Source organism: Cuculus canorus, chromosome 2 (assembly GCF_017976375.1).
Source record: "Cuculus canorus isolate bCucCan1 chromosome 2, bCucCan1.pri, whole genome shotgun sequence".
Classification (NCBI taxonomy): domain Eukaryota; kingdom Metazoa; phylum Chordata; class Aves; order Cuculiformes; family Cuculidae; genus Cuculus; species Cuculus canorus.
The window spans coordinates 15,521,085-15,543,204 of record NC_071402.1 but is presented as its reverse complement, the minus strand read 5'-3'; the positions used below and the strand labels follow the sequence as shown (position 1 = coordinate 15,543,204).

General features: G+C 41.7%; 1 protein-coding gene across 2 annotated transcripts in view; it reads left to right on the top strand.

Annotated features, from left to right (window-relative positions):
- The window catches only part of COLEC10 (collectin subfamily member 10), a 36,441-nt gene extending 14,418 nt beyond the window's left edge, over nt 1-22,023 (top strand). The window contains exons 3-6 of one of the 2 annotated variants that reach the window (XM_009568761.2): nt 33-104; nt 2,077-2,130; nt 3,374-3,469; nt 4,911-22,022. In XM_009568761.2, the coding sequence (XP_009567056.1) occupies nt 33-104; nt 2,077-2,130; nt 3,374-3,469; nt 4,911-5,302 (614 nt within the window). In that variant the 3' untranslated portion in view covers nt 5,303-22,022. Of the gene's footprint in view, nt 1-32; nt 105-2,076; nt 2,131-3,373; nt 3,470-4,910 lie in introns of both variants that reach the window. The other variant, XM_054059363.1, reaches the window with a different exon arrangement.
- Nucleotides 22,024-22,120: the final 97 nt, after the last annotated feature.

Below are 22,120 nucleotides of genomic sequence, written 5' to 3'. Positions count from 1 at the left end.
CATACTATTCTCCTCATTTTTGCTTCTCTTAGGAAACAAAGGACCTGTGGGGGATGTTGGTGACCAGGGAATGCTTGGGAAAATTGGCCCAATTGGTGGAAAGGGTAAGCTCTGGCCTGGGAATTTTCTTTTTTTTTTTTTTTTTTTCATCTGTCTAAAGGTAAATATGTGTTTTTTGAGAGGTCCAGGTATGGAGTAATATCAAATAATGGCTGTGACCAATGCTCTCCAAATAAAGTTATGCATAAAGATTGGTGACGAGAGCTGAGATATTCTTCTTTTATTTCCCAAATGTGACATAACAGACTTACTTGGCTAGAATAATTTGCTTTATGAGTTAAGCTATCAATCTTCTTTTGTGGTAAAAGAGGAAGGGAGAAATCGAGCCTGGATTTCTAGAGAAAACCTCTGAACGTTCCAAAAGAGAAAGCCAAACTTGTGCTTTGGATGCTGAAGGCCTAAGTCAGTATTCTGCCATCTGTGCTGCTGTGGGACATATGAGCAGCAATGCACAGGACAGCTTAGTAAGGAGAGAATTTCAGTAGTTTTAAGAAAGTACTTGTGTAACTACAGATGACAACTACTTGTAAATCAAGGTAGACTCCAAGTCTACCTGGACAATAATTTCATAAAATTATACCCTACTAAACTGAGAAGAGGCTCAGGTATTCCTTTCCATTGTTCCTAAAGAGCTACCTAAGAAGGAATATTACACCTGCCACAAGGAAATCTTCCTTGAATTCTGAGCAGGGACTCCACCATCCCCAGGGGAACTCTGTGGTCTCAAACCAGACCACCAATCCAGGCATGTGAGTGAGTGTGTGGAGCAATCTCTGCTTCTCAAGCTAATGTTTTTAATAAACCTTTGATGGCCTCTAGCCAGCCTCAGTATCAGAGAAGAACAAAAGGATTAGGCCTTAGGGGCTTATTTTCAGAAGTTCCTAGATGACTAAAAAACAGATAGTTATCTCCTAAGATATCTTCAGTTACCAAAGAAGACTAGAATTTAAGAATCCCACAAATTGCTTATCGTTATCTGTAAGTAAACCAATGCTCTGAGCCTTTAAATCAAGCTCTCCCGCAACACGAATGTACAATTTATTGTCCCATTCTACTTTTCCTCATTTTATTTCTTTATTTGCAGAGGCAAAGGTCTCTAAGTCACTGTTTAAGTATACCATTAAACATTCAAAGTCTTAATGAAACAACCTTGAAATTATGGCTTGTATGTGTGCAGTGTCAAGCAATGCTAATTAAAATGGCAGCCAATTCCTAAATTCTTTAAAAAATACAAAAGTATACAAAGGAAAAAGGATATCAAAACACTGCCATCAACAACGCAGAGCAAGCATTAGTGGTTTTGACCTCTGAAGGTTTTAAATCATAAAAGAAGAGCTGACATGAATTTCAGATAGAGTCCAGATGTTTCTGATCCAAATTACAGCTGAGATTTTTTAAAAAGCTAGTCAGCTAAACTTACATAGTAGCACGGCATTTGGAAAAGTATTCCTGTCATTTTTATGATTTATAGAAGAGGAAAGCAGTTGAATGAAAATAAATCACATTTCCTTGAACTATATCTGAAAGGAAACACTGCTCCTTACTGACCTCATTTTGTGCAGGTGCTAACTGCTGCCTGCACACAGAGTCTGTCGCCCACATGAATTCTGTGGCTTTGTGCACATCAGCCTCATCTGCTGCCTCAGCCCATCATGGAACTACTGAACCCAGGGAAGAACGCTGTCCTGCAAGATGCTGAGAGAACCCAGGTCTCACCTCCCACAGATTTCCTGAGTTTTTTAGCCTCTCAGGATCTTTGCACAGTTTATATTTAAAGTAAGTGGTACCAGGAACCAGCAGCACACAAGATGCCTTTGTTATCAGTGAGTTAGCTATTAAAGGGTTCTCCTCACTTCTACACACCAGAATTAATCAGGGTTTGTTTGACTTGGCACATCTGCCAGTACAGCACATCAGGGTTTCCTATCAGAAGCACACCATTAATATATGATTAAACAGGTCCCCTGACATTGTGCACTGCCTGAGATCTAAGAATGTATTTTCCTCTTTATTCAGGTGACAAAGGAGCCAAAGGCTTATCGGGGGTTTCTGGAAAAAAGGGAAAAGCAGGTATGCTACACATTTTTGTCTGCAGAATGTCTTTGATTTCAGAGTTGGTTTGTCTGCAGTTTCACAGTATTTTGAAGCCCATGAACAAACCTGAGAACAGGTGAGTGAACAGGAAGGTGCTGAAAAAATTTCGTTTAGCAAAATGAAGGCTGGGTAAGGCATGACTATGAAGATACCAACATAGCCAAAATATGGAGAAGAGTTATAAAAATTAATGGCTAGTATTTGATATCATAAAAACTAACACATAAACAGGCCAGGAGTATATTTATACTAGAAACTAGAAGATTTCTGAATGCCAAAGGAATTAAATCCTTTAAGAGTTTCCTGACAGGTGCATGGGACAATAAACAGAAACAATTTTAAACAGAGCATAATCTGTTGTCAAACAAATGCAACACATCTGCTTACAGGAGAAGAATTTGGATCTGCTGATCCAGAAAGTTCTTCTCAGTCCTAATGACCTTGAATGTTTTCCCACCTTCAATGTGTAGCTGTGCTCATTTTTAGGAGATTTCATATGCAATACCAGTCTGGTTCTTAATGGGAAATCATCAGCAACAGATTTTCTTCTCCTGAATACCAAAGGAACAAAAAAAATCCAATACCAAGTCAAATTTCAGTTTCCTAGCAAAAACATAACTGAGACATCAGTGCTTGAAAGATATTGATTACTTGAGTTGGTATTGACTATTTCTGCTGTTTCATAGTGCTATGTTCACCAACATGGTCCTTCCACCAAAGTCTTGCCAGTCCCGCCTCTATGCATACTCACAAAGCTCCTTCACTGAGAAAACAGCAGTTCCTTTATTTCATAGATACTGTTGTTTCTATTAGGAGGCCCAGTGCTCCCTGTGGATACAAAGGCAGACCTTTGGCATTCACATGTAACTCTGTGATCAGCATGATTAAACCACATCTCTGTAACTAGATGGAATTGATAATGAGAGGGGCAGAGGACATCCAAATCCTACACTGATTGGTGGAAAGAAGATGGCAAATTCTTCTATCCGTGTTTTTTTAAAGTATGGATGTTTAAGTCACTTAGCAAGGGAATGCACAGACCCAAAATAATAAGTGCTTAGATCAAGAGAAGTATAGCCAGTGGGACAGGATGAGACTTGCTCTCCACAAGTTGAGGCCAAGCCTTCAGGAGGTTTGGAAACGGGCTACAGTCGACCCTCCATGCAGGTTGGCTGTTTATCCTGAACAGATAAATCCTCTGTCCTTTGTATTGCATCAGGCACAGTCTGTGACTGTGGAAGATACCGCAGAGTTGTTGGACAACTGAATATCAATGTTGCTCGTCTTAATACATCCATCAAGTTTGTAAAGAATGGTAAGGATCTTTATGTATTTGATGTGATTTATTTGGCTCCTATAACGTTTATCATTGCTATTCTTCTACCATTGCTGCTCTATGGAAGCATCCATGGAGAGAGAGAGGGTCCTGCTGTGTGAGGCACTCTGACAGCACACAGAAAAGAGTTTACAGTTTTACATCTGTAAGGATACAAGCAGCAGATGAATAAAAGCAAAAACAACACAGACATTATAGAAAGCACAGCAGTAAGAATAATGAAAAGCACAAGACACAGCTTGCTAACTGCCTCTGGGCTCTGCGGCCACACAGGCAATGAAAGGAAAAAGTCTCTGCCGTCTGCTCCAGGGAGGCAGGAAAAGCCATAGGAACCACTTGATCTTTCTGCTGGACAGGGTGGCTGCAGGCACAGTACTACTAGTGCTCCCCCCAGTGCCAGCATCGTTTTCCTGTAACAAGGGACCTGCACCCCAGGACACGGGTTATAAGAAGCCATGTCTGCAGGCAGCACTGTCAGGTGGGCAGTGCAAACTGCCCCCACTGCAAGGAAAAAGAAGCATGTTTCCTGGCATAGCAGAGGCTTTGAGAAGGTTCCACAACCACTTCTAGGATTGGGTCTGTATCAGAAAATTAAATGTGTTTCAGATTGCAGACAACTAGCACAGATCAGCCCTCATCTGTATTATTAAATACTACAAAGCTGGATGCCATATTATCAGGAGTAGTCCTCTACTAACTCCCAAAAGGTGTCTGGAGTAACTTCTGAATTGTCTGGGAAAGCATTAGTTGCCTCAGGCCAAAGCTGTGCTCAGGACCATTTCAGCAGTCCATCAGCAGGGACAATCAACTTCTATCTGCTTCTATTCTCCTTAGCACTGCTTAATTCACTAGGACACATGCTACCTGAGAAGTTTGCCTTTTAAAGCTGCTGAGCAGCCACAGTTTCCTTGCCAGTCAATGCCAGCGGCTACAGGAGCTCTGAATCTCAGGCTGTATTTAAAATGTCTTTTTTTCAGTAGTCATATTGACTTTACATGGAAAGGGGCTGAAAAGCTATCTATACCACTGAGTTTCTATCCCAGGACACTCTTTCACAGTCTGTATTCAAAACAATGGAAAGCAATAGGCATAATCCAGAGTTAGACAACGCTATTTGTCCATTTAGTATGCCTTAATTGGACTAGTACTAGATATCCCTATGGTAAAACTGAAGTGTCATGAGAGACAAATGCCAATCAGGACCAAACAGTTCTTGTCCTAAGGTGCTTTTCATTCCCACTAGCATCAGTATCTGATCAAGTCCTCATTGTTCCCACCTCATCACAAATTCAGTGGTAGAAATACTTTTTCTTTCTCCCTTTTATTAATTCTAATGTAAAAATCATCTCATTGTCATACTGGAACAGAAGTACCTTCAATATCTGTTGAAATGCCACTAAGCAATTATTCCCCTTTAAAGTTATAGCAGGTATCAGGGAGACAGACGAGAAATTCTATTACATCGTGAAAGAAGAGAAGAATTACAGGGAAGCCTTGGCCCACTGCAGAGACAGAGGAGGAACACTCGCCATGCCTAAAGATGAGGCAACCAATGCCCTGATTGCTGACTACATCTCCAACAGCGGCCTCTTTCGAGCCTTCATTGGGCTGAACGACATGGAAAAAGAAGGACAGTTTGTGTACGCAGACAACAGTCCACTGCAGAACTACAGTAACTGGAAGGAAGGAGAGCCTCATGACCCAGCTGGCCGTGAGGACTGTGTGGAAATGCTCAGCACAGGAGAGTGGAATGACTCCGAGTGCCAAGTAACCATCTATTTTGTCTGTGAATTTCTCAAAAAGAGGAAATAAAAGTGCCACAGAATGTGACTGGCATCTGCTGTACATACAACAACCCATCCTCACTCACCCTTGTAGGGAGCGCAGACAACCAGGGACAGGGCTCAAACCAGCCTTCACTTCACCTGGCTGAGCAAGAGCAACTACTGTGAAGATGGCAGTGACCATGAAGTCAGCACAGGTCTGCAGGGGACATCCAGTCAGCTGGATTTTTTTATTTCATATCTATGTGCAATTTAGAGTGGGTATTTCTGTCTGTAACTTACGGGCAAATTAGAGCAGGGAGAAGTGAATATGATTTCACTAATGCCAGAAATAGTAAATTCACTGATATACTAATTACTGATGCACTTCTCAAAGTCCACAGAAGGAAAGAGTGTGATCTTTATTCATCTTTTACCTGCACAGAAAGTCCCAGTAATTCCCCTAGTGAATTCAGAGCTGAGGGAACAGATTTGCAGTTTCTTTTGAAAAAAAAAAACCAAACTTCTTTTGTTAGAATTGTAGAGTAATTTCAGTTGGAGGAGATCTTTGCAGGTGATGTAGTGGAATCTTACACACAAAGCAGAGCCAGCTTCAAATTTAGATTAGAGGTTGTTATACTCTCCTTAATTTGGCTGTCTCTCCCTAATATTGCCTGATGTGCCAGGGAGGACTCGCTTATCTCTGCTTCCCACTCCATTGGCTGGTCTGAAGTGTGAGGAATTAACCTAGCAATGGCAATTCTCCATGCAAGCCTGCACAGTTTGTAGGCAACCTGAGAATAGACTGAGCAGTCCTACCCTCTGATGTCCTCCAAAATCTGTGAAAAACATAGAAAAGTCTAGCGCAAAGAGAACAAGGCAAAGGAAACACCACCATTGCTGTAGGCTGTAAACAGGCACATGTAGTATCAGCTATACCCACGTGCATTGCTGGTTTAACAAGTGATTCTAGGAACACATTAACTCTCTAACTCAGTAGCCAATGATGTTTGACATCTAAATCTAAATCACCTGTGCCTTTGTGACACAGGAGCCAGCTACAGAACAGGTTTTATCCTCCAAGGATCCAGATTCAGGTGTGGTTGAGCAACTTAATCAGCCACTTCAGAAGGACTCTCCACAAATGCTGAGCAATAAGCATTGTGAGCAGTAAGCGTGAAGTTTTGGTGTCAGTGCCTGGTTGCTCTGATCTGCTTGTCAGCATGCCCACAATGGATTATGTTTTCATATCTTTGATATCAGAAGTGAGTCTGTTCCTAGTCATAGTTCACCTTCCCTCACAGCAGGAGATATCAAGAGAAACCTCAGCCTCCCCTGCAATGAAGGTCAATAGGTTCTCTTTCCCACTTGACACTAAAGATAAAGGAATAATATCTGGAAGCTAAGGAGAATGCTAGGCACCAGGCATAATGCAGCAAGTGTACCCTGCAGGCCACTCTGAGCACCACTTGCACATGCTCTTCCTCTGAGTAAGTATATGAAGAGCTGGACATGCCACCAGCTAGTAATGCAGAGGGTCAGCTCCAAGTCTCCCTTCCACTGCCATGTACAGCACTGCAAAGGCAACTAGACAACAGTCATAATTCCTCAACCTCACCCTCAACAGGAAAATCCTCCAAACCATTTAGCTGGTTGTTAGTTTGACTCCAAAGTCATCTCTGAGAAATGACCAATGCAGGAGCACCCCAGGAGACTCTGAGACTCAGTATCGTTATTGTAATCTAGTTTGTCTCCCTCTGGTTCCTCCAGAAAACCAGTTGCTGCTACCAGCAGTAAGTTATCTGTTTTGCCACACACCCTTTAGGGAACTATTCAGACCCATGAATGAAAGCATGGGATCACATTTCTTTTCATTGTTCCCCTACTATGCCATAAGAGTTTTGGGCAAACAGGTTCACTTAGCACAACATAACTCATCCTGAATCATTCCCTCTCTAGGAACTGATAGTCCCCAAAATCAAGCAGAATTACACTTTTTAAGGTCTACAGTAATAAACTCATTAAGCAAAACACTTTGGTTTTAGAGTCATTAATGGGTAATGATAGAGAATTAATGACTAATTCAAGGCAAAGTTTCTTGAGGAAAAGTAATGCCTTTTAGAAGTTAAAGCCCAGGGCTGCTAGCCTCCCTCACAGCAGGTCAGTTCTCACTAGTCATGCAGAAGTAGCATAGCAACATCCCTGTGGGTAAGCACAATCACACTAATACCCTCTCCACACCTCATCTTTACTTCTGATCCACAAAGTCACCAGAACTTGCCTGCCAGACTGGGGGTTAGATTCTGGAACCCTCTAGCTGTACTGAGACCATTGGCCAACAAAATCCACGTCCTTAGTGCTACAATCACGAAGAACAGGCCAGTTTCCTGTTCCTTAGGAGAAATCTCAGAGATGACAGAAGCTGGAAGAGCTGCAGGATCAAGCTCTGCCCAAGACTGGACCAAGCACTCTCCTTCATATACAAAATTAGGGAATACATTTCTAAATTGAAACTCTGGTCCTTCTTAGAAGACCGTGAGTTATAATCAGTCCTGGACCATGCTCCATGTACAGGAAGGAATGACTGTCTCAGTCTCCAGCTGCATTGCTGAGGGAAGTGAGTGACGAAATTGTGTTGCGTTTCTGCAGTACAAAACCTGGGACTGCCCACTTCCTCCATCTTCCTCATCTTCTACTACACCAGCTTCCATCTTTCTTAAATGATCAGGTGCTTGGGCAACCCACTCCTGCAGCACTGGGTCCGAGTTAATAAATTTTGCCAAGAAGCCTAACTTACAGACCAAGCCAAATAAATGAGCCTATCCCGCTTAGGAAACCTGACAGGTAGATCCACACAGCTCTGCACCATGCCACGGGGACACAAGCTTGAAGCAGCACTAACTCAAATATTTTACATGCTTTGCAGAAAAAAATATCCTTTTTCTAGTTAAGAATTTGAGGTATATCACAGGTTTCATTGCTAACCAGTGGGAATCCACTGTAGTGGGTAAAATACCTTGGGTTTCTACAAGAAGTGGATGGAGCCCGGAGCACAGGAAATGGTGTCCAGCAATTCAGGAATTATGGTCTGTTAAAGCTCAATACGTAAACCATTTTACCCAATGCCAGCATTTTTTTTTCCATGTTCTTTTCGTTATTCCCAGGCTGAACCTTTCTTGTTTCAATTTATGCCTCCTGTTTCTTGTTCTCCCTCCAATTACCACTGTGAAGAGCCTTGCTTCGTTTTCTTGAAGACTCCCTCATAGGTCCTGACAGGCTGCTATCAGGTCCATCTGAAGCCACTTTTCCAGACTGAACAAACCCAGTTCTTTTAGTCCCTCCTTACACGGCTCCCACTCCAACAGGCAGCTGAACTTGGCCCAGTTTTTCAATTCCTTTCCTACACTGAGGAAGCTCAAAAGGACACAGTGTCTAGATGTGGTCCAACAGGTGCTGAGTGGGAGTACAATCCCTTCCTTCAAGCTCCTGGCTGCATTTCCTCTAGCACAGTCAGGATGCCATTAGACCCCTCTGCTGCCAGGGCTCACTCCTGATGCACAGGCAGTGTGCTGCCTGCCAGTACTTCCCAGGGCCTTCTCAATAAAGCCAGTCAGCCCCAGCCTGTATTGGTGCAAGGGTTCAGCATTCCCAGATGAGGGAAGCTTTGCATTTGTCCTTGTTGAATTTCATAAGGTTCCCATTGGCTCATTCCTTGCCCTTACAGCAGCCCTGTCCACAGCATATCCAGTGTTCCGTCCAATTTGGTGTGATCTGCAAACCTGAGAAAAGAGGACTTCGTCACTTCCTTGCGGGTAGCTGATAAAGATGTTAAACAGGACAGTCCCAGTATCTAAACCCCTGTAGCACTCTACTTGTCTTCTGGGTAGAGAACAAGTCATTAACTATTCTCCTCTCAGCCCAACCAATTTTTACCCATCCAGACCACAGCATCCCAACTCGGATGCAAGAATGCTGTTGGAGGCAGTGTCAAAAGCCTTTCTGAATTTGAGGTAAATTACATCAACTGCTCCCCCCTAATCCACAAATCCAGCCGTTTTATCATAAACACAGTCAGGCCGTCAGACATGATTTACCCTTATTAGATCCATGCTGACTGTGCCCAGTCACCTTCTTCTACTTCATATGCCCAGAATCATGCTCCAAGAGGACTCAGTCCTTTAGGTTCCGTGGGGACCAAGGCAATGCTGATCAGTTTATAGCTCCCTAGATCGTCTCTGGCCTTTTTTAAGAAGGATGCAATATTTACATATTTACTGTCATTAGGAACCTTCCATGATCTCCATAACCTTTCCAAGGTGATAAAGTGGCCCTGAGGAGACATAAAACCAGTTTTCTTGGCACCTTGGATGTGGTCCATTTGGTCTCATGGAGTTTTCTGGTCAAACTCTTTCAAGTGATCCTTGACTAAACACTCATCTACTGTAGGTAGTTCTCTTTGAACCCTTCCTCTAAGCTCAGAGGAATGGGATAGATAGTTGGTAAAGATGGCAAAGAAACCTATGAGTACCTCAGCTTTATCTGTGTCTGCTGTTACTACATCACCTCCTCCATTCACCAATGGTTTCGTGTTTTCCTTGCTCAGCTCTTTTATGCTAACACAGCAGTGGAAGCTCTTCTTGTTGCGATTCTTGTGCAAGTCTCAACTGCATTTAGGCTTTGGATTTCCTGCGGCTACCCCTACAAACTCAGGCAATGTTTCTAAACTATTCCACTGCAGCCTGTCCCTTCTTACATCTCCTTCAGACTGCCCTTTTGAATTGGAGGTCTACCAGTCTCCTGATAATCTGCTTGTAGGTGAACAGTGAATGCAAGACAGCTGCCCAAGATCTTGCTACATCAAAGCTACTACAGTGTTCTTCCTGCTCTTGGATAGCCAGGGCTTTATGATTTTCTGTATTCTGAAGACTGTCATCTCACTCAGTGCAAGCATCATGCTGCTCTCCCCAGGTTCAGAACACACAGAAGGCACAGATATCTATGGTAAATACAATGCTTTAAAAATTAATTCTAATAAAAACTATTATGCAATCAATATAACCCATTGAGAACATGTTTTCCTCAAGCATTTCAAACAATGTCACATAGGCATTAAGCAGATCCACTTCTTTCACTGCTTTTAATCTGTGAATTGCTTTAAAAAAATACTAGCACCTAGACTAATCAAGTGCCACATTCATGACCACAGCCACAGGAATATATAGATACCTCTATAGCTTCACATACAGTCTTAAAGTATTTTGTAGCTGTAATTCAACTGGCTGAAACAGTTATTAAGAGATGCAATTTGGCATTGTGTATGACACTTAATATAGTAAATATAACACAGAGAAAGGGATTAATTTATGGTTATTTGGAAAGCATTGCCCTAGATTGTCTTGCTTTAATAGGCTTGCACAGGTACAAAAGCCATGAATTGCCATTTATTTTCTTCCTCTCTCATTTATTATTTATTCAAGTCACATGTAATCTACTCAACATGAGTAAGAAAGAACGAGCAAGATCAAAGCAATAGCTTAATCTGGGTTGGTTTTATGCTTGTGTGGTGAAGGAGAACAGCAAATTGCAAAAGAATTCTCTGCCTACCTGCTGTGTACAGCGCACCTGACTGCAGCTCTGGTCCCCACCCACTCCTGGCCTGGAAAGGTTTCTCTGTGAGGATGTTTCAACACAGGGAGGAAAAGTTTCAGTTGATTTTCAGTAGGTGGGTGGGAGCAGGAACTCACATTGCCTTGTTTTGCACACAGCAGTAGCAGCCTACCAAAGCATAGTCACTCACACAAAACTCTCTCTGGCTGTAATCATGTGCATTTCTGAGTTCTGAATCCCTAAGGTCCTTAACATCCTTGGCACTACACCTCTGCTTAAATCTCATGGAAGTCCTGTGCCTAATCAAGTGGAGATCTACAGATGTTGGGCAGTAAAAGGGCTATAGCTCCTCGTTGATATGATGCAGTACAGCACAGGAGCATCTGCAGAACTTCATATGATGCAATTTCACTATATATCTTCCTTTTTGTGGCATTTGTCTTTGCTTATGTGTTTTACAAAGTAGCTGTAACTTCTTAAAAGCAGTCAGATGCCAATTATTACTTTTGTCTTATTGTAAATGTAAAAACATATATAACTAAAGTTTTTTTGGAAACACATTCCAGTCATGAATCCCGTTCTATTTTTCCCCAAAGGCGTTTCGCACCTTTGCTATTTTATTAACCTCTCAGCAGTGAATTTTCTAGCAAGAGATGCTGATTTTCCCAAGTTCATACAACAGAAGTCTTTATGTCAGTTGTCCCACAACATTCCCTGAGATCGTGGGGCACTCTACCATTGGCGGATGAAAGGGCCAACAATGATGATCAGTCATTCAGTAAAAGACTTAAGTAAAAATGTGCAGAAAAATGTGAATACAGAGTTGGCGGATGCTTGGCATGTGAATTGAGGAATTTATTTCCCACTGTGAGCCAATTTCTAGGTCTCGAAAATCTTTTAAAGCTTGTCAGAGGAAATCTAAAACATTGTCAGTATATCCAAAAAGAAATCTCAGCTCAACTGCTCAGGAGTCCCAGAGCTTTCTGCAAGCTCACGTGTCCAAAAGACAGTTTTCTCAGGACCTGAAGAAATAAAAACAAATTTTCTGCAAAAACAAGGACAATTTCAAGGCTCTCCTTGTGAAAGGCACACTTCTTCCATTTCTGCTTTCTCAGATACGAACATTTTCCAGTGTAGGCACATAACAGACAACCCATTAAAGTTGAAGCAAGGAATGTATGTGACTGCAGTACACTGTTTTCTCCTCGGACAGAACAGTGTGTGACAGATGGCAGTGGCCATGCAAACCATGCCACTAAAAGACTCTCATGAGAGAGAAAACAAGATGATGATGATGATAATGATAATGATAATAATAGAAAAAATTTACACCAAAACTATTGAAGTAGTTTGGAAAGCAAAGGAGGGAAGGTTATGGAATAAAGATAAGTATCCTTGCTTATCCTTCCCAGTTGTTCTAATTACATGTAACTCATTAACTTCTGAGTATTCGGGCTGTGGTTCCTCCCAATACACATGGATCTGATTCATAACTTAGAGATCTCACGCTGCATAGGCTATCATCAGTGCTTATATTCACCCCCTTTTGGTCATTGCAGATGGGTAAATTTCCCTGCATGTGGAGAAGGGTATTAGCCAGTTCCTATTCCAGTAGAGGAGAGGCTTGCTAGAAAAGCTGGAAATGAGGGACAGCTGCTTGTATAGTCAGCAGAAAATGTAGCAGAGGAGAAATTTGGAAAAGGTTGAAGAGAGACCCTCAGAAGCACAGACCTGTATTGGTCCATCTGGAAAACCAATCCTGGGAGAAGGAGTTGGAGAAAGCCTTGTAGGAGCACAACACAATCCTACACTGAGAAAAATACTTTCATTTTTTTTTCTCTAATAAGGTTAGCAAAAACCTGAAAATAAAAGAGAAGAGCCAGAGTGGTACATGCAAAGATAACCCTGGAAGGAAACAGGTTGTTAATGTTTGAGGTAAAGTGTGCCATTCAGCACTGGGCGCCCAAAACGTAGCTGCTTGTAAGTTCCACTGATGACCTGAACAACTGCTTCTGTGGGGCCAGAAGGACTCTCAGCAGAAGACAATCAGTTTAGCGTGGGGGAAGCTGGACAGAGCTTTGTCTGCCATATATCCAAGTAGTAAGAAAGATCTTATATTTGCTCTGTATTTACGTTACTACAGAGCACATGAGACTATGACTCAGCTTCAGAGATACCACTCACACCCCTGACCAGCACAAGAGGCTGAGAAGGTCAGAGCTCACTGAAAGGAAGGTAGGGCAGGCTGATACAGCTTCAAGCCTGGATAGGTTTGCTCTAGGACCCTATTCTGGTAGGCTTTTACAGACAGAAAAGCACAGACTTGGAGGGCAAATAAAAAGAGCGTAACAACCTTTTTACACTCACTATGTCAAACATGCTTGGATCCAGGTATATATGTGCATGGCATAGACACTCTCTTCAAGTTACATTTAAGTCAGTCCCTTCAGTCAACCAGCCCAGGCTTTTATTTGACTCCTTTTAAGCAGCCTTTATGTTTACTTCCAGAAAATACTGAACTAGTCTGGTCCAGAGACTCCTCTCACCTAACTTTAGTTATCTGCAAGACAGATGTCCACATCAGGCCCCGTCACCATAAACCTTTGCAGTCAAGAAGCAGACACAAATGATTCATATGAGCTATTTTCAGATACCCACTTTAGTACGAAAAAATTGATCTTCAAATGTGGCTATTGCTTTCCTGTTTGTAGCAGTGGGTCTAGCCAGGTAGCCCACACACACATACGCACTTTGTCAGCTGAGTACCACCCTGGTTTCTTTCACAGTGCACCAGAAACCCAAAAGGACTTCATGCGAAGTTAATAATTTCTTTCCAAGCATAGCTAGATGTAGAAGTGTATGAACACAACATTAGTCCTGTACAACAAATTACATCTTCAAGTACCCTATAAATGCTAACTACACAGCAGTTAGACTATCCTTTTAGTAAAATAATGCACAGAATACTGACCTATTTATTCTTTTGCTGTTAAGTAAAATTAATGAGCCGTGGTTTTTGACCACTGATTCATCCTTCTTCCAAATACCTGTGGATTAAAATTTAAGCTACTTAAATAGCTCCAGAAAATTACTGGTAGGCAGAAAATGGCAAGGGAAGTATTTGAAATGCACTGCTACAGACTATGAACACTAGATGGATGTGTGAAAATAAGGTCCCGATCCTGAATCAGACTCAAAGTAGAAGAAAAATTTTGTTTAAAGCTACAGGGAGGCTGCTGTTTTGTTTGGTTTTATTTTTTAATTAATGCCTTGTAAATAAGCTACAAAATTTTCCTGGTATTTAATTCATCGCCCTTTCCCTCCCCTCATCCAGCATCTCTGAGAACAATGTGCAAGTTCACTGTAAGAGTTATTTGCTGTAGAGCACATAAACACTCACTAAATAAGAGAAGCATGTACAAGAAGTGAAATGATCTCAGGAAACAAAGCACGAAGTCAGATACTAATGAACACAATAAATTATTAGCAACTGTGTGTGAATTAAAATATTAATTAAGATTATCTGTGTGAGGAAATTCTGTGGTTGTCACACTGAAAATCATGAAGGGAAAGTGAGTTGGTTGGTCTTGAACTTATTTTTCATAGTCCAAACCACATTTTAGTAGAGTGTGCCTCAGTGTGAGGACAGCATGAATCACTTCACCCTCCTTAATGATTTGTAAGTTGAAGGATGCTAGTAGAACCACAGGTTGTTTTCTATCCAGAAATTGCATACATACTGGGTGTAATACTTATTTCTTCATGAAGGACGCCAGGCTAAGAGGAATGCGGTTTAACTGGTTTAGGATTTATGAAAGAAAGAAAAAAAAACACTCAAACCTGTTTGCTTCCTTATGAATAAAAACCTACTTGATCAAACATTTAAACTTACCAAAACATTGTGAAAGAACTTGACACTGGGTTCAGTAGAAACTGAGTAGCTGAGATAGGCCTGAAGAAATACGAAGTCTGACACAAAAAACTCCAAGACTAACCCTATAACTCAGGAACAAGAGTGGGAGAAGAGAGACAAAGAGATGATTATGGAACATATTCTGACGTGTCACAGTGAGACAAGGCTCAACTCGATCGCTTCACTCAATACGAGTAGATGTGCAGTCAAATATAGATGTTTTCTCACCTTCAGTCAGAAAATGTCAGTGCGCGTCAGCCCATCATGCTTTGTCTGTGAAGCAGTTTTTGGCTAAAAACATCGCTGTGCACCCACTCTGGCTCCCTCTTTCCAAAGACCAAGTCAGTGCTCAAAGGAACCAATTTTTTGTTTGCAGAAGATGTGAAAGCAAAAATGACAGAGATTATCAACAGCGTTTGAGAAAACGATCTGCAGAATTGCTTTGAATGTTGGCAGCATCATATGCAGCTGCATGTCAACTCAGAAGGGAACTATTTTGAAGGTGATTGTAGTAGATTTTCTTAATTTGTTAAATAAAGGGAGTTACAGGCAGGGCCTTGGGTTTTCTATGTTGGATCTTGTATATTCACAGTGATTCCCTGCTTAGAAATACTCATCAGTTCATTGCATTTGCAGCTGAGATTCCCCCAGCCTCTTCCCTAGAATGGGAATGCCTTATACAGATGGGATTAGCAACAGATATTCCCAGATTCATGGTCTTTTGAAATAAAGATATTATTCCCACCTGTTATACTAACTTCTGATGTTGCTTCAGGACTTGGTGAATCATAAACAGTTACTATTTGGAACTTGCCATCAGTATAAGCGCTAGTTTTCAGAGGATGCAAGCACATCAGCAGACAGCTTTTTTCATCCTGACATCAGAAAATTGTGCATTAGAAATAGGGTTTGTGTTCTACAAGGGACTTCTACCTCCTGCCAACACCTGAGTGCCCCATGGGAGTTTATCATTGCGAAGGATATGCAAGTTCATAATCCAAAGTTCAAGGTTACAGAATATTTATTTATACTTACTCTAAGTAATAAAAATCGAGACAGATGCTGTCTATATTGCAAAACATTCATTTCTATGGAGACTCTTGGAGTCTGCCAGGATGTAAAATACCAGAAACTTGGCTTAATAAATTTAATTCCAGATACTAATTTCCCTAAAATCACCTACATATAGGAACATTCAAACACCTCTTTATGAACAATTTGAACTTCATAATGAAATCAATATTCTTTCAGTATAAACAAATCACTGTGATGAATTTTTCCCTTACTCAATATGGACACAGCAGCATACAGGGTCTAGAGGTACAGAAGCATGGTTCAGACAATGTGGAGGCTTCTAGAGGATACATTTCTTATCTAAAAGAGAACTCATAATAATGTTTTTCTATCTACCATCTTTAAAGAGAAACAAAGTACTGTACATTCCATAAAGAAAATAGAATACGACAGCGTATCTGGATTATAAGTTTTGGGTTTATTTTTAACCTTATCTGTTAGTACTGAAAAATAATTAATTTCAGTGCAAGCCCAATCAATAAAAAGAGAAAAAGGGAGCAGTTTTTCTTTGATCTGGCCCACTGTACCCTCCCTTTCACTAGCTCTGATGCAAAGGAGGCAGAAGGAAACCACAGCTGAGGAACAGCATCACTTCATTTGGCAGCAGCTCAGTTACACTGGCCTATGCACAGCTTGAAGTACTATGAGAAAGTTCGTAAATACCACAGACATAGGATTCTCAGAGGCTGGGGTCAAAAGCAGCTTAAGAGACGAAGCAGTCAGTAAAAGGATTACAGGTATGACAATGATTTCGTTGTTGAAGGGCTCCGTCTCAGCCTTGTAACTCCAGCAGTTACTCTAAGTACTGACAGAAGCCAGTAGAATAAGACCCTGCTATCTTAAGCAAACTTTAACTACACACATATAGAGGTTACTTATGATTCAGTAAATGACACCTGTACATAAATTCAAATGGCTCTTTACTATCCTACTAATAGATAACCTAATCAGACAAGGCCTAATTATGTGTATACATTCTAAAGCTAAGATAAATCCTTTTTATTTACAACTGAATAAATTCAGAGTGCTTTGAAATCTCTAGGCATGCTCCTTTCACAACACTGTTTTTATGCTATTTCAAAACACTACAAAGCACTGGTGTACAAGCGTATTTTAATTTGCCTCCCTGCTTCTCCTTCCTGAATTCATTCATCACAAAGTGAAGCCACTGCTGTCTTTTGCCTAATTATCCTTTGCCTTCTATTTGATTTTTACAAGGGAATTCGCTCAATAAAACAAACAGTCCCCAAAAAGCAAACAAACTGCAACTGAGGAAAAAATTGACTCCCTGTCAGCACTGATAGTTCATCAAAACACTGAGTACATACTCCCAACCAGCAAGAGATAACATCAGAGGCCAAGGCATTATGATTAAAGATTAGGACATCAAGCCCTGCCTCATGACAAAGTGAGAAGAGCTCCATGCTACCAGAAGTACTAAGGTGCTGTGCTGCATCCTGCCTTGGAATCACTTAGACAGCATGTCCTCCTTCCTGTGATGCTGAATTCATGTTCCTCTGCAAACAAGCGAACTGTTCCTCTTTTACACCATGGGGCAGGAAGGGGACAGGGTAGAAAAAACTGTAAGTATTGCTGCTGTGCAGCCCACCTACCAGTTTCCCTGAGCAATTCTGTCTAAAAAAAACCATGCTGCTTACTCATCCCTCATCTACAGGAATATTTGTACTTCTGAGCCTTTCCCATTCCCTGACAGGGATGAACCATGCAACCCATTTTTCCTGCTGGCTCACCTATGCCAAGAGCAGCAGATTGGCTTCTTGCAACATTTTCCCACTGGGTAACTGTTCTGCCCCCTCACACCCCTCCCTATGCATTTTGCCTTATTACCTTTGCTGCACCCTCACACGTTTAAAGGGAATTTCTCAGTGTGAATGAAAGGAGAATTGGCACACTGGCTGCATGTTATACTATACTGCTGGAGAACTGCAGTGCCACCAAGTCAAACAAATTCAGTGTTGGCATTCTTAGGAACATGGAAATGATGTTATCGGAACAGGTCAGAGACCTCATTCTGGTCTCAGTAACAGCAGCCTGCTCCACCTTTTTGCTCAATCCAAGCCTCTCGGCTGTGTGGCGCCTGTGTGAAAGGACCCTCAAACTCTCCTAACCAGCTGGCTAAGGATTGCTTGCTTTTGAAGTGATCCTGGGACTATGGAGAGACAAAGTAGCCAGGTCAACACCCTTCCTCTCACAGCTCTGCGCACAGAAGACACTTCTGCAGGGAGAGGCTATATCCAGAGTACCACCACAGCCTTACACACCAGCCAGAGATCACTTGTCTGAGCAGCTCTGAGCCCACTTTAACCTGCTCTGGGGACTGATTTGGTAACCAGCCATCCCTGAGACTGGTGGACCTAAGAGACCTCACATTCATCTTCATCTTTGCTTTCTGGCAGGCACTCCAAGCTCTGTTTAAATGGATCAAGCAAGTGATTTCAACAGTTATTTTTCCCTTAGTTTGATAATGCAAAAAGGGGCAGCATGCAATCAAAAGGTTGGACCTGCCTGTTAAAGTAAAAACTGTCACCCTGCCTTCCAAGAATCCTCAACAATGTGGTGGTATTTGCACACTAACTCATAATATGCACTGGTTGAAACTGAAGTTCTGTTACCACTGAGTAAATGCACTGTACAAATGATGCTGAAGGGTTTCCTTATCAGTCATCTCATGCAAACCAGTTTTATGCCTATTTAATTTCACTAGCTAAAGGGGAATTACTCCTGAGTTTGCACCACTATGGGATCAGAACCCTGCATACAATTTCCAGGAGAATGGTAAATTAATTTATCCACAAATAAAACAGCCTGAAATTTAGACAATCAACTTCAGGCATTCTATTTTTTTATATATAACTAACTACAGGATTAAGAGAGTCTGTGTTCTTCCCTAAGAAAGAGCAGCTTTGCAAATCTAAAAGAAACACAGAGGGCTTTGGGGAGCAGCTTCCTCCAGATCAAGAAAGTAACTGGAATAAGGAAGCAGAGCCTAATACTATCAGAAAAAAACTTGCTCAGCTCTGCTCTGGCTTAGGGAGATCTGTTTGTGTAGACCTGCCTGTGTGCAAACAGAAACACTGGGTAGAGAATAAGGTTACTGTCACTTATTGTTTTTAAACTTTCCACCCCTTTGGCCATTTGGACAGACCACGCTTGTTCAAGCTGCAACATGAGCCACAGGATTAGCAGTTACATCCGCTTTCAGAGGGGCTTCTGATACAACACTCAGATAAGGTGCTAAGGACCATAAATTCTTATATTGACATTATTTCACTTATTACTCTAGTATCCTTAAAAATATTCAGCTCTTCCAGACATGTCATGCCATGTATCACAAAAGGTAGCCTGAATCTTCCTACATAGGACTGCTCTGTAAGTAATGTTCATGATGTAAATCTATCTTCTTTTCAAAATATTAATTTATCTATTCTGATCGCTAAACCTGCAATGTGGTGGTTAACAGGTGACTACAGATTTTCATAATTTAATGCATTTTTCTTATGGTTGGTCAGTTGGGGGGGAGGAGAAGTAGAACATTCAGAGCCAGATATTTTAGTTTTGATAGCGCATCTTGCCTAAGCACAGTCAAAATAATTTAAACAGCTAATCTCATTTAAATTGTTAGGATTTAGGAAAAACTATTGCCATAAATCTATTGTGTATACATATATCTAACAATGAAATTTAGGCCTCACTGTGAAAATCTACTAAAATTCAAGAAAATCAGTGTTAAAATGAATGTGCAGGTTAAAATGCATGGTATTTACAGCAAGAAAAACATGACTGCACATGGTATGCAATCCTCAGTAAAATCAGTGCAGCTGGAGTTCACACAGATTAATTGTGTGCCTAGATAATAAAACTGGAAATATTTATGACCAAGTGTTGTTTGTACTTCCTCTGTATAAGATAAGTATAATCACTTTCTTGTTCTGAATCATAAACTGATCAACCCCATTTTCCACCCACTCAGGTTTCTCTCTCTGCAGGGCAGTCTCAACAGATTTAAGGACAGACTGTGAAATTAATTGGACATGCAGTCTCTGGAATGTAACACCAAGAATAAACCACCTACACCTCATCACTTAGGCACAAGTTTCAATGCCATTCCCATCCAAAACACACCAAAGTCAAGACCTGTAGGCATATGCTTCCAGAGCCTGGAGCCCTGAAGATAAATGGATGGGACACACAAGGTTCACTTTTAAAATAGATCTAGATAAGGAATAATATCTTAGCTGATAACTAATGGGGCAAAACACTCAGGAAAGTGGGAAGGCCGGGCACAGTGCTTTGCTTAGCCTAAAGTGGATTCAATCGCACATCTCCCCCTTCTCAGGAGCACAAGACACATCCAGCTGCAAGAGGCATAGGATTGAAGAGAGGGCACAAGAAAGAACACAAATTGTTGCTTCTTCCTCCTTTAGAAGCTATGAATTCAAAGCTAAGTGGCTATTACTGCATTTTAGAAGTGTCCCAAACCTATTTATTTACTAGGTGTGCTGGAAATATGGATGAGTTGTGTTTAGAGGAGCCAACTGCTCCTCACTTAGCACTTGGATTGGGATGCGGAAGACAGGTGTCTCAGACTGAGGCATTTCTTGTTATCACAAAAGCACAACTGAGAAACATCATGCATCTAAAAATAAAGGAATACAACGTGAACACCTTAAGTGGTCCAGCCTCTGGAGCAGTTGCATACTCTTCCATGAAACCTTCTTAAAATGCAGTCCCTAAAACCACAGCTGCATTCAAGGTCTGACACAAAAAAAGCCCCAAGACTAACCCTATAGGTCAGGAAAAAGAGTGGAAGGGGAGAGGCAAAGAAATGATTATAGATCACATTCTGAGCTGTCACAATGAGACAAAGCTTCGCTTAGTACAAGCCGATACACGTTGCCATATAAATGCTTTCTTACCCTCAATTGGAAAACGTCAGTGTGCACCAGTCCCCAATGCTTTCTGAAGCAGTTTCTAGCTTATAATAACATCACTGTGCTTGAGCACCCACCCTATTTGCCAGATCTGGCTCCCTGTCATTTCTCTCTTCCCAAAGATCAAGTCAGTGCTCAAAATAACCAATTTTTTGTCCATAGTAGATGTGAAAGCAAAAATAACAGAGGTCTTCAGCAACCTTTCTGAAAATGATCTGCAGGATTGTTTTGAACGTTGGCAGCATCATATGCAGCTGTATGTCAACTCAGAAGGGAACTATTTTGAAGGTGATCATAGTTGATTTCCTTAATTTGTTAAATAAAAAGGGTTACAGGCACTTTCTCATTTTTTTGTGTGTGAGTTGGACTTCATATGTTGAGGATAAACACCCAGAAAAACTACCTGAGATAACATCAGGTGAAACAGTGCTTGGTCATCCCAGCAACAGGACACAAGGAAAAATAAAATAAATGCTGGATGATGCCACATCTTTTGTCTGGGGAAGGTATTTATACTAAGAAGCATGAGAAAATGCACTGTAAGTGGTCTGATGAACTTGTACCTTTCTAGACCCTCACCAGCCCACCACTTGTTTATCAAACATAGAGTCGTGGTTTGGACTGGAAAGGACCTTAAAGATCATCCAGTTCCAACTCCTGCATTTTCTCCTACTTTTAGGTAGTTGTGCACAGCTCAGTTGGATGTGATGAAAAGACGATACACACAAAACGTTGTGTTTTGAAAGGGCAGCCTAGCAGGTTCTTCAAAAAAAGGTGCAACTTTTGTCATTTTGAAGCCTCCAATATCTGTAACCAGAAGGTAAATAACACCCTTTTGCAGAACAGCGTTGGGAAATAATGCCCTAAACCTGACAGGATCTTAGAATCATAGACTAATGGGATGGTCTGGGTTGGAGGGGACCTTAAAGATCATACAGTTCCAACTCCCCTGCCATGGCCAGGGACATCTCCCACCAGATCAGGTTGCTCAAAAGCCCCATCCAACCTGGCCTTGAACCCCTCCAGGGAGGGAACATCCACGACTTCTCTGGGTCAACCTGTTCCAGTGTCTCTACACCCTCGGAGTAAAATGTTTATTCCTAACACCTATTCTCAACCTACCGTCTTTCATCTCAAAACCAATAGCCCTCGTCCTATCCTCGCATTATCCGACTCCGGACTCACGGGTGAGGAGCGCCGCGCGCCCGGCAAAGCCTGGAGCCACGGGAGCCACCGGGCGGCTGCGGGGCAGCAGGATGCGCGGAGCGGGATCCATGGAGCAGGATGCAGGCAGCGGGATGCGGAGCGGGACGCGGAGCGG